The sequence below is a fragment of the Ochlerotatus camptorhynchus genome, unplaced genomic scaffold (assembly GCF_037179485.1).
Source record: "Ochlerotatus camptorhynchus isolate MF236.1 unplaced genomic scaffold, CSIRO-AGI_Acam_v1.1 ptg000002l, whole genome shotgun sequence".
NCBI lineage: Eukaryota > Metazoa > Arthropoda > Insecta > Diptera > Culicidae > Ochlerotatus > Ochlerotatus camptorhynchus.
The window spans coordinates 94171-108711 of NW_027040494.1; the positions used below are offsets into that span (position 1 = coordinate 94171).

Genomic DNA, 14541 nt, shown 5'->3' on the forward strand with positions numbered 1-14541 from the left:
ACTGGATGCCCGAGCAAAGGATTATACCAAATTGATAACAAGTTCTGATACCCGGTTATCAAGATTTGGCAATGCACAATCATACTTCCCCATTGCGTTCTTCTGTGTGCAGGAACGAGGGCCAATACAATGTACAGTGGCTCCAAAGTCTACTATAGGAGGAAACAATTGTTTGTGTCCAAAACATTAGTTTTAAGTAAATAGTGTCTTCGTGATAACTTTTCCAAATTTTTAACCTTTATTTTGATGTGAGTGAAGTGGCCCCTACACGCAAAACAAATGGCATGAATAACAAATGGGTTATTCAGGGTTCAAATTTGAAAAAGATGGTCTAGATTCCGGGAATTTATTTATTGAAAACATTTAAAATAAGAGGTCTTTGGAAAATGCCTCAAACAATCACTTAATTTAAAGGTTTTATTTTTGTTCTTCCAAAATTATTTATCACAGCAACAGTACTTTGAACTTCTGTTGTTAATTTATGTTAGGGCCCATGCATTAATTATGTCATGCTAAATCGAGCAAAAAACTACCCCCTCCCCTCCTATCGTGACGTTTTCCCTATATACCTAAATGATTGTCACAAAGTCTTAGAACCCCCTCCCCCCTTAGAGCGTGACATAATATATGCATCAATCCTTATGTAAAAAAGACTGAGGAACACGATTGTGCTATCAAATATAATTTGAACACATTAAAGAAAATCATATTCAAGTTTTTAATTGGCAAATAGGTAAAACTCGAATTTGGCAACACTGCGATTTTTTTTAAGAATTTCATGTGTTCTTGCAAATAGTTATTTATGTAACAAATTTCACCCCGATTCCAAAAATACCCATCTTGTAAGGTATTTGATAGGATTTCCATGGATTTCTCTAACCGGAAGCGACCATATTGGATTTCAAAATGGCGTCAGACATCAATTTCCGGTCCAAACACGTTACTTCGATTGCAAAAATATCCATATTGTGGGGTATTTAACAGGATTTCCAATAGTTGAAGATGCTATTTCGAATAACAGACTAAAGTGGTAGTTTTTATACGATAGATTAGGAGGAGATGAAAGTATAGAATTGATAATTCCGTTTCATCTATCGTATAAAAACTACCACTTTAGTCTGTTATTCGAAATAGCATCTTCAACTATGTAAATCGTTGACTTCACGCAGAAGTAATACTAAAACATATAGTCAAAGGATTTCCAAGTTTTTCTCTAACTGGAAGCCACCATTCACCTCCACCTGTCGTGAGTATCCGGTCCGTATACGTCACCCCGATTCTAAAAATATATTTGACAGTATTTTCCAGTATTAACCAAATGCCGCCATATTGGATTTAAAAATGGCGTCAGACAAAGATTTTCGCATTTTTCAGATTTTCTGTAATCGAAAGCCGCCATATTTGATTTCACATGGATTTCCGGTTATAACAGTATTTTTATGTTTTTCGGTAACCGGCTATAGCTGCTATTTGAATTTCAAAATGACGTCAGATATGGGTTTTCAGTCCTTATATAGTACGTCAATCTGATTCCAAACATACCCATATTGTGAGGTATTTGACAGTATTTTCTAGTTTTATGAAACCGGATGCCACCATATTGGCATCAAAATGGTGTCAAACATTAAATTATGGTTCCTACACGTCAACCCGATTCCAAAAATACTTGTATTGTGGGTTATTAAACGGTATTGTTCTGTTTTTCTCTAACGGGAAGCCATCATATTGGATTTAAAAATGGCACCAGACGTAGATTTTTGATTCTAACACGTCACCCCAATTTCAAAGATACCTATAATATGGTTTATTTATAAGTATTTTTTTTCTGTATCCGGAAGTTGCCATCTTGGATTTTAAAATGGCGTCAGATATCGATTTCCAGTCCCTACAGGTCATCCCGATTCCAAAAATATCCTTACTGTGGGGTATTGACAGTATTTCTATGTTTTTCTGTAACCGGATGTCGTCATTTTGGATTTTAAAATGGCGTCTGACATGGATTTTTGGTTTCTACATGTCACTCCAATTCCAAAACTACAATATTGTCAATATTGTGGAGTATTGGACAATATTTTCAAATACCTCATTTACGAAGTAAATCTCAAATAACGAGTTTTTTAAACGCACTAATTCGATTTATAGTACGTTCAGACTACAGAGTTATAACATGTTATAGCGCTATCTTGATGGTGGTTTCTGTGTTGTAATTATTTGACAACCGTTATAACATGTTATAACTCTCCAGTCTGTACAGCGTTTTACGAACCCCCGGTTTGGTTGGTAAATGGAGGTTGCACTAAAAAAAAAAAAAATTATTTGCTGGAATAAAGGTTTCTTCATTCTTTGAAAAAGTTGTAGCTCAGCTTTTTGCAAGCAACTTTGATCAAAACTTGTTTTTTTATGTTTCTTGAGTTGACCAATTAATAGGGTGTCTCTATAAAATGCTATTTCAAATTTCTCAGCAAAGTTGTCTGGAGATAACTTTTAGAACTTTTGAAAGCGCGATTTTTGGCAGAATTTGTCGATACTTTTTTGCCGATCAAGAGTTATTGAATTTTTTTCTGATGAAAATATGCCCTTCTTGTATGTTGATATCTCAGGTTGCGGCAAATGTAAATCATGTTTTTTTACAGCATTTGAAAGGGCATATAACAACAAATATATTTAAAAAAAATATTAGAGATTTGTTATTTTTTTGACTTCTAAAAATCAGCTGGACCCTGTTAATTTTTTTTTTAATATAACTGGGTATAGCTTCGTTATAAAAAGAGATACAGGCGGTGTTTTTATAAAAATACATGGTGCTTTAAAAGTCTCTCGACTCTGACTTTCTCTTTTTTTTAAAGATATTATACAACCCACACTTGGCGATTGTATAGCGGTAGTCTTTCTTAATCTAGCGTAGTTTAGCACCGAACGGAATGTTATTATTACTCATGACTTCTAAATTTATTTACCTTTCCGTACGTACCATAAGATATGATAAAGAGAAACAAATTGTTGAGATATTCTTAAAAGTCTAACACTGCTTTTTGACACCAAACTCGGTCTACGGATTTTAAACTCGGCCTAACACATTGAAACGCCATTGAAACGCCAATGAATTCACTTCGGCCTATCAGATGAAGATAAAGATTGATTCGGTCGGAGCGCTTCATTTGTTTTTGAGAATATTAGGTGCAAAATGCATATCACGCGTTCTTACGGACTTCGTTCGGTAGCATTTGAACTAATACATCGTAGCAAACGCATAATTTACCTGTTAACGCCGAAATCATGGATTTATTAGATATTTTCTTCTTGCTAGGCCCAAAATGGGCGCTTAGGCCAAAGAAGTTCTTACTCTATCTTATATATGTTCAAAAAAATGATTTGAAATGATTTTATACAAGTTTAAACATAAAATTATACTATGCAGACTTTTTTTTTAATATTATGTAGAAAAATATACACCCTTTTAAGAGCCGTCAAAAGTTTTTTTTTCATGTTTCTCACAGTCAGAGAAATTAATATATAAAAAAAAGCGTACTTTCATAAGTAAAACGTCAATTACTTTTGATCAGCAAAAGATATCATCAAATTCTGCGCAGTTAAAATTGCGTCTTCAAAAGTTCTTGAAGTCAACTCCAGACAACTTTGCTGAGGCATTTAAAATAAAACAAAAAAGAGTAATAAAACTGTTTCTTTTTATAGAAACCCTAAGTCAATTGAGGAAAACTGCTCTAAATTAGCCATTAAGAGAGATACATTTTTTTTTCATCAAAGCTGCTAGAGCTTAGCTGAGCTTTGCCAAAGAATGTATAGTCTTTGTTGCCGGTAATACAACCACTGGACAGTCCCTCGAATCAACATGAGGATGTGTGTGTGTGTGTGTGGAAGGGTGGAAGAGTGTTACCGTTTTGGTTCCTGTACCCTATTGGTTCACTTCGAGCGAGAAAAATCAGGAGATAGCGAGAGCGAGGAACAGGGTATATGTGTGTTCATTGTGAATTCAATCTGTATGTCAGTTTCTTGTATGCAATATTGTCTTGTTTTGAATGTAAATATAATTAAATATGTAAGGCAAATGAAAGACCACTCCCAAACCAACGGTCCAATTAAATATTGTAACCCAGTCACACCAACAACACATAACACAGAACACATAACGGGAAGGAGTAAGGATGAAGGTGGGCGTTGGAAACAGGAGAAGGATATGGACAAGGGGTCGTGGAAAAGTGGGAGGGAGGTGGAAATGGGCTTAGGTCAAGGGGGAAGCTACTGGGTTAAACTGAAGAGAAGGTTCTCTTTCACTTCAGCCATTGCGCGAGATAGTACAGTCTGCCAAGTTTGCTATAAGTTTTGGAAAAATTAGTGAAAAGTTACCAACAAATACCGGCTAATATCACCGAATACGGAGTCAGGTAGGACCCAATCAATAACCCGGTAGCGGAATTCCCAGCCCTAAGACCACCTCTCATATTCCCCTCAGGACCCATTAATTACGGGCTAAAACCACGAGGGCGTCCGTTAATACGCCAACACCCGTGTAGCAAGCGTCCATCGGTTATATACCGACGACCACTGGGAGACCACCGTCGATCATCCGATCGAGTCCCAGTACAACATCCGTCGTGCCACACGGTGATAACCGTCGAGTACTGGCATCCACCGTGAGCAGTCCGTTCATCCGCCGCCGAAAAACCCCACCCGCTGCAGAATCCCGTCATCGCTGGCCATCCCTACACACACATACACACTACAGACACCGAAATCGTAAGTAATAAACGAGTGAAAAGTGATAAAGAGGTGTTTTGTACTTTTGATCAGTGCCGACAAGACAGGAGCCGACCTTGAAGCTCCAGGGTTTCAAGCTCGAGCTAGCCAACAAAAGAGGCGTGTACGATACTGAACCACCCAGAACACTACAACCCTGGAATATCACCATCGCCGCTACAGCTGATCTTGAACAAAACACAAATGTGCCTATTGTCCGGTACTCAACGCGTAAAGGATAGCGATCATCGTCATCTAGGCATCTACGGTCGGCGGACATCGAGAGCAGCAGCTGAGATGACCAACGAAGAACTGTTCGAAACGAAGTTGGACCGATCGGACGGAGAACGTGAGAGGGAGATTTGGTCTACGCTTTCACGGGTCAAGCGATGACCAGATGAGAAGACGATAGCCAGTTGTTTTTCGGTCGCCGCATAGAACGGTTATATCCCATCGGGGATGAGGAATTCCATTTTAATTAATGTACCATTAAATTCATTAGTATAGTCAATGTAGTGTTTTTTTTATACAATAAATGTAGTTTATTTTTGTGTAAACTTTGTTCAAAACCCAATCCGCGAGTGTTGTTTGTGTAATTATTAAGGCCAGAAATATCCGGACCCAACTGTGACTTCCTCTAGGATATGATCACCAAACAATTGGTTTCCCCGCAACCTCGCTTCCCCCAAAAAGGGCGCCATCAGCAGCAACACACGGGCGGTATTAAGCCAACCGGTACTTCCCAATCAGTGTTGGAGTCGGCGGATAATCTCCACTGCCAAACATCGAAGGAGGTAAGGACCGACTAACCAACATTTGGTCCTTCGAACCGGATACCACACCCGGAGACCACACCCGGAGACCAGTCGGAAGGAAAGTCACCGTCGTTGCTTGGGTCGAGCAACGCTTGGATGCTGTTATCACGAACGCGGAAAACCGCCATTGCGACTGCTGCGAAACTAGTGCACATTTAGAGGAACCGCCATCTCGGAATCAAGGTTTTGTTAAGGATCGCCATTCACCGAGGACAATAACGGCTTTGTACAGCTGCATTGCGCCAAAACCACCATCATCAGGGCTGAGTTTGGAATATATCGCCCATTGTTGGAGGACCTCACCGCTTATACTGGAGCACCGAATCAGTCGGAGTAACTGTTTTTGCAGGTAAATACTCATTAGTTCGGTATATGTCTAGTCGAAGCTTATATTGCATGATACTAATGCCAACTTTCGATGCATGCTGATTCGTTGCATGGATGGACAATTGGACAACCGTCGCTTCTATTTACCTTGATCGAGGATTTAGTATCTTGCGATTGCGAGATTCGGCCGATCGGTGGACCAACGGGTACCGATAGCTTCGCATCCGAGCCTGGTATCAGTTCCCACGAGAACATTGGACGATTGTGGATATCGGTAGAAGAGGAAACACCAATTTATTGCCGTCTCGGTGAGTGAACAATTTGTATATGTACTGCCGACGCTAGGCATGCAGAAAATACACCATTGTAATTCAAATTCCTGTGAATCCTCTTCATTTACTACTACGCAAGCCCTGCCATTGAACTGCTCGTTAGAGCAAGTCTGCTGAAATTCCAGTTTTGCATTCTCGACTGATTTTATTTATTGGCTGTTAGTCCTCCAGGTTAGTTACACGGTATATGTCTACCGAAGCTAGCCATACGATTGCTACATACCAACTATTCCTCTTCACACTATCCTGCACACACACGTTTTGGAGATTGCATTGATTGCAATCAAGGCGATAATTGTACCAATTGGAGTGGGAATTTCGCAAATTTTGGATCGGTACTACTGTTGGTACCTCCAGGTAGGTTGCCACAGTATATGCCCAGCCGAGGCGTGTCTTTCGTTGGATTTTACACCCCACTTTCTCCTCTTCCCTGAATTTCAACCTGGAATCGAGTGGTCCCTACCGAGGCAATTGATTGATGTGACGTCATTGGACCTTTGCTATTTTGGTTCAAATTGGATTTGCAATAGAACAATTACCTGTTCCGCCAGGTCAGTAATAGCGAGCAGTATATGTCCGCCGAAGCGGAGACTATACACGGTATACTACACAATTACTTCTTTTACCGATTGCTCGACATCATATCGTCATGCCACCTACCACCCGGAAAGGATCAGCAACTCTGAAGCAGCTGAGGGTTCAGTTGGACGACCTCAAATCCTCATTCGATGACATCTGGTCTTTTATCCAGAAGTTTTCTGATAGTAACACTGCTACTCAGGTAGAAATTCGATTGTCAAGGATTGATGACTTGTGGGAGAGATTTAGCGAGAGCTTGGTTGAGCTAAAATCTCAGGATGATTTTGAGGATGAAGAGGGTTACTATGGGAAGCTACGCAAGCATTTGAGCGATCGTTATTATGAGGCTAAAACCTTCCTATTGGATAAGAGCAAGGAGCTTCGTGTTTCGCCGGAGTTAGAACAGTCCTCCCATGAACATTCAATATCAGGTGTTGTCGATCACGTCCGGTTACCACAAATTCAACTCCAGACGTTCAACGGTGACATTGAAGACTGGTTGAGTTTTCGGGACTTGTTCACCTCATTGATTCATTGGAGAACCGACTTGCCCGAGGTGGAGAAGTTCCATTACCTCAAAGGGTGTCTTCAAGGGGAGCCGAAAAACCTGATTGACTCGTTGAAGATTACCAAGACCAATTATCAAATCGCTTGGGGCACACTGTTGAAGCGATACAACAACAACAAGTTGCTGAAGAAGAAGCAAGTCCAATCATTATTGAAGCTTCCGACCCTAAGTAAGGAATCCGTATCCGAACTGCGCAACTTTGTTGAAAGCTTCGAACGTAACATTCAAACCCTCGATCAGATCATCGAACCAGCGGACTACAAACCTGTTGCTGGTAAATCTCATCACCATGCGGTTGGATCCATACACCCGTCGTGCCTGGGAAGAATGTTCGGCCTCCAAGGAACAAGATTCGCTGGAGGAGCTCACGGAATTCCTTCGTAAGCGGATCCAAGTACTGGAATCACTCCCTCCAAGGCAAGCAGACTCCAAGGGCGTCCACAACCAACAAACGGCTCCAAAACCCAAATTTCCAGCGCTGAAGGCCAGTTACAATTCCGTTCAATCGAGCGGGGGAAGATGTGTGGCTTGTGAGGACAACCACCTTCTATATCAATGCTCCGCATTCCAACGACTATCCGTGGCGGACAGGGACTCACTATTGAAATCCAACGGACTCTGCCGAAATTGCTTCCGATCCGGTCATCAGGCAAAGGATTGCCAATCCAAGTTCTCCTGTCGGAAGTGTAATCGTCGGCACCATACCCTAGTGTGCTTCCAACCGGAGAAGGGCGCTACCATGGCCGCAGCAGCTGCTGGGAGGAATAATCTCTCAAACTCTCAAGGTTCCAAGAGCTCCAATTCGAATCAACCGGCTAGCGGGGCGACCACGAACACCACGACATGCAATGTGGCTCAGAAGATTTCATCGCCAGTTCTACTAGCGACTGCGGTGGTCATCGTCGAGGACGACTTTGGTACAAGGTTCAACGCTAGAGCTCTTCTGGACTCTGGCGCTGAAAGTAACTTCGTTTCGGAGCGACTGAGCCAACGAATGAAATTATCCAGAGAAAGGGTCGACATTTCAGTTCTTGGTATAGGGCAGACAACCAGCAAAGCCAAGTACCAGGTTCAAATGATGGTTCGCTCGCGAGTTTCGGAATATTCGCGGGATATGAGCTTCCTAGTATTACCCAAGGTTACCGTGAATTTGCCCACAACCCCAATCAACATGGAAGGATGGAAGTTACCGGATGGAATCCAATTGGCGGATCCAGCTTTCTTCCAATCCAAGGGAGTCGACATCATCCTAGGCATCGAGAATTTCTTCGAGTTCTTCGAAACTGGGCGAAGACTTTCTATCGAGAACCATCTCCCAAACCTCGCGGAATCGGTATTCGGATGGGTAGCCAATGGTGGCTGCTCAACACCAAGCAGATCCACTCAAATCAGCTGCCATTTCTCAGCCACTATGGAACTGGAGAAGCTGATGGAACGGTTCTGGTTATGCGAAGAAGTAGAATTCTCCAATTCCTTTTCTCCAGAAGAAAAACTCTGTGAGGAGCTGTTCCAACGTGGGGTCCAAAGAGGTTCGGACGGTCGGTACACTGTTCCCTTACCAAAAAATGAAGAGGTTCTTCCAACTCTTGGCGAGTCACGGGACATCGCATTCCGACGTCTTCTTGGAACAGAACGACGGTTGGCAAGGGATTCCAATTTACGGGAACAGTACGTCGCGTTCATGGATGAATACCTGAAATTGGGGCACATGCGAAGGGTCGAAGACGTCGCAACGGAGTCAACCAAACGGTGTTATCTACCTCATCATCCGGTGGTCAAGGAGGCGAGTACCACCACCAAGCTCAGGGTTGTCTTCGACGCCTCATGCAAGACATCATCCGGAGTGTCCTTGAACGATGTGCTTCTGGTGGGACCAGTTGTGCAGGAGGATATGAGAGCAATCATTCTACGGAGCCGGACAAAGCAGATTCTCCTCGTATCGGATGTTGAGAAAATGTTTCGGCAGATCCTTACTTCGTCAGTGGATCGACCACTACAGTCGATACTCCTCCGGTTTTCACCCGACGAGGACGTTACGGTATACGAGCTAGAAACCGTCACGTATGGAACCAAACCCGCTCCCTTTCTAGCAACTCGTACTCTTCAGCAGCTGGCAGCTGATGAAGAAATCCGTTTTCCGCTCGCATCAAGAGCAATACGTGAGGACGTCTATATGGACGACGTAATCACTGGCACGGATGAGTTAGACGTAGCTATATCTCTCAGATCTCAACTAACGGAGATGATGGAATGCGGTGGTTTCAAGCTCAGGAAATGGTCCTGCAATATTCCCGCAGTTTTGGAAGGCGTGTCTACAGAGAATCTGGCTATTCCTGATAATACTGGAATCAACTTGGATCCCAACCAGTCTGTCAAAACATTGGGCTTGACATGGATGCCTATCACCGATACCCTGCGATTCCAGTTCGAAGTTCCGCAGTTAGATCCTGATGTCCCATTAACGAAACGCCGTATCCTATCAATAATCGCTACGTTATTCGATCCGCTTGGCCTGATCGGTGCCACGACAGCAGCTGCCAAAATATTGATGCAGCACCTGTGGACGTTAGAGGACAGGAACGGCAACCGATTGGATTGGGATCAATCAGTACCACCAACGGTGGGTGAGAGCTGGCGGAAATTCCACGGAAAGCTTCCACTTCTCAATCAAATTCGCGTCGACCGCTGTGTTATTATACCCAACGCTACAACTGTGGAGATGCACTGCTTTTCGGATGCTTCTGAAAGAGCGTATGGTGGTTGCGTCTACATTCGAAGTCAAGATGCCAATGGAACAGTGAAGGTACGACTTCTATCGTCCCGATCAAAGGTAGCACCACTCCGAAGTCAGTCAATACCAAGGCTTGAATTATGCGGTGCCTTGCTCTTGTCCCAACTGTACGACAAGGTCAAGACCTCGACAAGGTTATCAGTTCCAACTTACTTTTGGACGGATTCGACGTGTGTGTTGCGTTGGATTGATTCTCCTCCCGCAACATGGTCCACTTTCGTTGCCAATAGGGTGGCGAAAATCCAAGGTTCAACCGATGGATGGAAATGGAGGCACGTACCCGGAAAGGACAATCCGGCAGATCTTATTTCCCGTGGATTATCGCCCGAAGACATTGTCCACAACGAATTCTGGTGGGAAGGTCCGAATTGGTTAAAGGCAGATCCAAGGGAGTGGCCTGGTGGAGCTACAGAAGAACCGGAAGCAGGAGAGGAAGAGAGGCGTCGTACAGCTGTTGTTTGCACAGTGTCACCTATTGAAACGTTCAACAATATGTACCTCAGTAAGTTCGGTTCGTATTCAGACCTGATTCGACGAACAGCGTACTGGTTGCGTTTAATAGAACTGCTACGAGTCCCAAGAAATGAGCTTTCTAAGAACGGATTCTTAACCACTGTGGAGTTAAGAGCTGCTGAGTATACTATAGTGCGCAACGTGCAGAAAGAAGTCTTTCCTGAAGAATATAAGGTGCTAATAAAAGGGGAATCAATATCCAGGAAGTCACCGCTGAGGTGGTTTCACCCGTACGTATGCAAGGACGGACTAATAAGAGTAGGGGGACGTCTGAAGAACTCCGATGAACTAGAAAGTACCAAACATCCGGCGGTATTACCCGCACGTCACCAGTTAACCCGTATGATAGTGACACATTTTCATGAGCGGCTATTACACGCCGGGCCCCAACTACTATTGGGAGTGATTCGACTACAATTCTGGCCTCTTGGTGGGAGGAACGTAGCTAGAGAAGTAGTACATCGTTGTGTGAAATGCTACCGTACCAAACCGACCACAGTCCAGCAATTCATGGGAGAGCTACCATCATCTCGTGTTACAGTATCCCGACCATTCGCGAAAACAGGCGTGGACTACTTTGGCCCGGTGTACATCCGACCTGCTCCGAGACGCGCAGCCGTGAAGGCTTACGTAGCAGTGTTTATCTGCCTTTGTACCAAGGCAGTACACTTGGAGCTCGTTTCTGACCTTTCAACAGAGCGGTTCATGCAAGCCATGCGACGATTTGTGTCTCGAAGAGGAAAATGCTCCGATATCTATTCGGATAATGGCACAAATTTTGTCGGCGCTAGGAACCAGTTATTAGAGCTCTTCCGTTTGCTAAAGGATCGAGAGCACAACGAACGAATTAGTGCCGAACTCGCCAAGGACAATATTCAATGGCACTTTAATCCCCCAAGTGCTCCACACTTTGGAGGACTCTGGGAGGCAGCTGTCCGATCTTCTAAGAAACATTTGCTGAAGGTTATCGGAGAAGCAGTACTTTCGTTAGAAGATTTTACTACGCTACTTACGCAGGTTGAGGCTTGCCTTAATTCTCGTCCGTTAACCCCGATGTCAGATGACCCGGACGATCTGGAGCCGTTAACACCAGCACACTTCCTTGTAGGCTCGTCTCTTCAAGCTCTTCCTGACGTCGAACATCTCACCATCCCGGCGAACCGTCTGAATAAGTTCCAAGCGATCCAGCAGAAACTGCAGCATTTTTGGATTCGTTGGCGAAGGGAATATTTAAGCCAACTACAGGCTAGAGCCAAAAGATGGAAGCCAGCAATTCCCATAGTACCAGGAAAATTAGTTATTATCAAGGATGAAAATCTCCCTCCGATCCGATGGAAGATGGGAAGAATCATAGCTCTGCACCCTGGCGAAGACAACATTACGAGAGTCGTGACCATTAAGACTGCTACCGGTGAACTGAGACGTCCAGTGGAAAAGATTTGTATTCTTCCTGTTCCTATCAATGAAGAAGAACAAGATTCCCAGCATATTTCGTCGTAAACCCTGATCCAAACTCCTTCCAAAACTCCCATCCTTCCGAAGAGGATTCTCTTATTTCTTTTCAGAAATTTTATCAAATTTCTGGGTGGGTGAGGATGTACGATACTGAACCACCCAGAACACTACAACCCTGGAATATCACCATCGCCGCTACAGCTGATCTTGAACAAAACACAAATGTGCCTATTGTCCGGTACTCAACGCGTAAAGGATAGCGATCATCGTCATCTAGGCATCTACGGTCGGCGGACATCGAGAGCAGCAGCTGAGATGACCAACGAAGAACTGTTCGAAACGAAGTTGGACCGATCGGACGGAGAACGTGAGAGGGAGATTTGGTCTACGCTTTCACGGGTCAAGCGATGACCAGATGAGAAGACGATAGCCAGTTGTTTTTCGGTCGCCGCATAGAACGGTTATATCCCATCGGGGATGAGGAATTCCATTTTAATTAATGTACCATTAAATTCATTAGTATAGTCAATGTAGTGTTTTTTTTATACAATAAATGTAGTTTATTTTTGTGTAAACTTTGTTCAAAACCCAATCCGCGAGTGTTGTTTGTGTAATTATTAAGGCCAGAAATATCCGGACCCAACTGTGACTTCCTCTAGGATATGATCACCAAACAATTGGTTTCCCCGCAACCTCGCTTCCCCCAAAAAGGGCGCCATCAGCAGCAACACACGGGCGGTATTAAGCCAACCGGTACTTCCCAATCAGTGTTGGAGTCGGCGGATAATCTCCACTGCCAAACATCGAAGGAGGTAAGGACCGACTAACCAACAAGGCGAGTGTAGCCCACCCCAGACGATCTCCGTGGCTAGACCAGAGGTTAGGGGAATCCCTTTTAACTAGCCCATCTAGCTAGCCATTAACAAGAGTTAGCAGATCAATAAACTTTCATCGAAACTGTCATAGGACGTGGATTGTCAATTAAGAGTAAGCAATCAGAAAACGATTTGTCGTCATTATTGCAGAGCAGAATTGATAATGTGAATAAAATCATATTTTCTCATACCTAATTAAATCCATATCGTTAAAACCAATTACAGATCGAAAGTTAATAGCACAGACAAACAGACATAAAAGTCACAATCACATACTTCGCAAATAAGGTTTTAGCAGGTAATGTTCTCACATTTGTCTTGGTGGCACCACTGAAGCTTTAAGCAAGCCTCCTTATTTCGAACTTGTCAGTGATGCCAGTTCTTTTTCAGCTCTTGGAAATGATAAGAGGGCCAAGGCATCCCACTGGGGACACATACCACTTATTAATCAGACGAATACAGATTTGATGCATAGTACGTCCAAACAGCTGCACATTGGACATTCCACTTATTGTGAAATTATTACAAGGCTATTTTGATGACGTTTTATTTGATGGTAATTATTACAACACAACATGTTACAATTATAACACTGTATCCTGTACAAGACATTACCAGTTACAATATATCATTATGAGTAGCATTGATTGATACATATTATATTTGTTCTGTGTACACATTAAAGTGATGAGCGGTGGTAGAAAGGGCACGCATTCATTTTGATTCTTTAAAACTTTTTCGAACAAGAGAAAAATCACAGTAAACACAAAAAAATAATCCCTAAAAAATACTGCGTTTCTGTGAATATCTCCTACGAATCCATATTTATGCAAAATTCAATCAATTCTATAGATCTGAACTGTGAGCAACAACTCTGTGAATATTTTTTTTTTAATATTTAAATTTCTGACTCTAAATGCATTTTCCCTGCTAAATTTCCATTCTGGACCACTGTGCATTAGACTGGCCCAAATTTATATGGAAGATTTATTTTTATTTTTTCAACGGGCCAACCCCCAGATGTGTTCTTAATTTCTATAATTTTATCATCAATCGAACAGAAATATTTCTTCGCATCCATAGCAATACTTTTGGCTGATGATTTTTTAACGAGAAACTATTCAAGAAGTGGTAATGTCAAGCATTGTCCAATGTACAAATTAAAAGTCATGATTCGGGAAGAACGTTTATTTCATGAAAACAAATAAACGTTCTTCTCAAACCCAGTCGTCAAAATCGAGTACCACTTGGTTGCACATCATTCTGCTTTAACTTGAAAAGAAATAAAATAGCGCTGCTGTCTAGCATAAACTGAACAAGCAACAATTGACTGGTCGTGGCAAAGGAGGAAAAGCTCTTGGTAAAAGAGGCGGCAAGCGTCATCGCAAAGTTCTTCGAGATAACCACCATCCGTCGTCTGGCTCGCTGTGGTGGTGTCAAACGTATCTCCGGTCTGATCTACGAGAAAACACAAGGTGTGCTGCAGGTGTTCCTGGAAAATGTGATCCGTGATGCTGTCACCAACTCTTAA

General features: G+C 42.8%; 1 protein-coding gene across 1 annotated transcript; it reads left to right on the forward strand.

The window, feature by feature from the left end:
- The first annotated feature begins 6878 nt into the window (after positions 1-6878).
- On the forward strand, positions 6879-14541 carry LOC135714695 (uncharacterized). Its single transcript, XM_065238391.1, has 4 exons — positions 6879-7650; positions 7703-10000; positions 12847-12947; positions 14356-14541. The coding sequence occupies exons 1-4, from the start codon at positions 6879-6881 to the stop codon at positions 14539-14541; spliced, it is 3357 nt and encodes a 1118-aa protein (XP_065094463.1).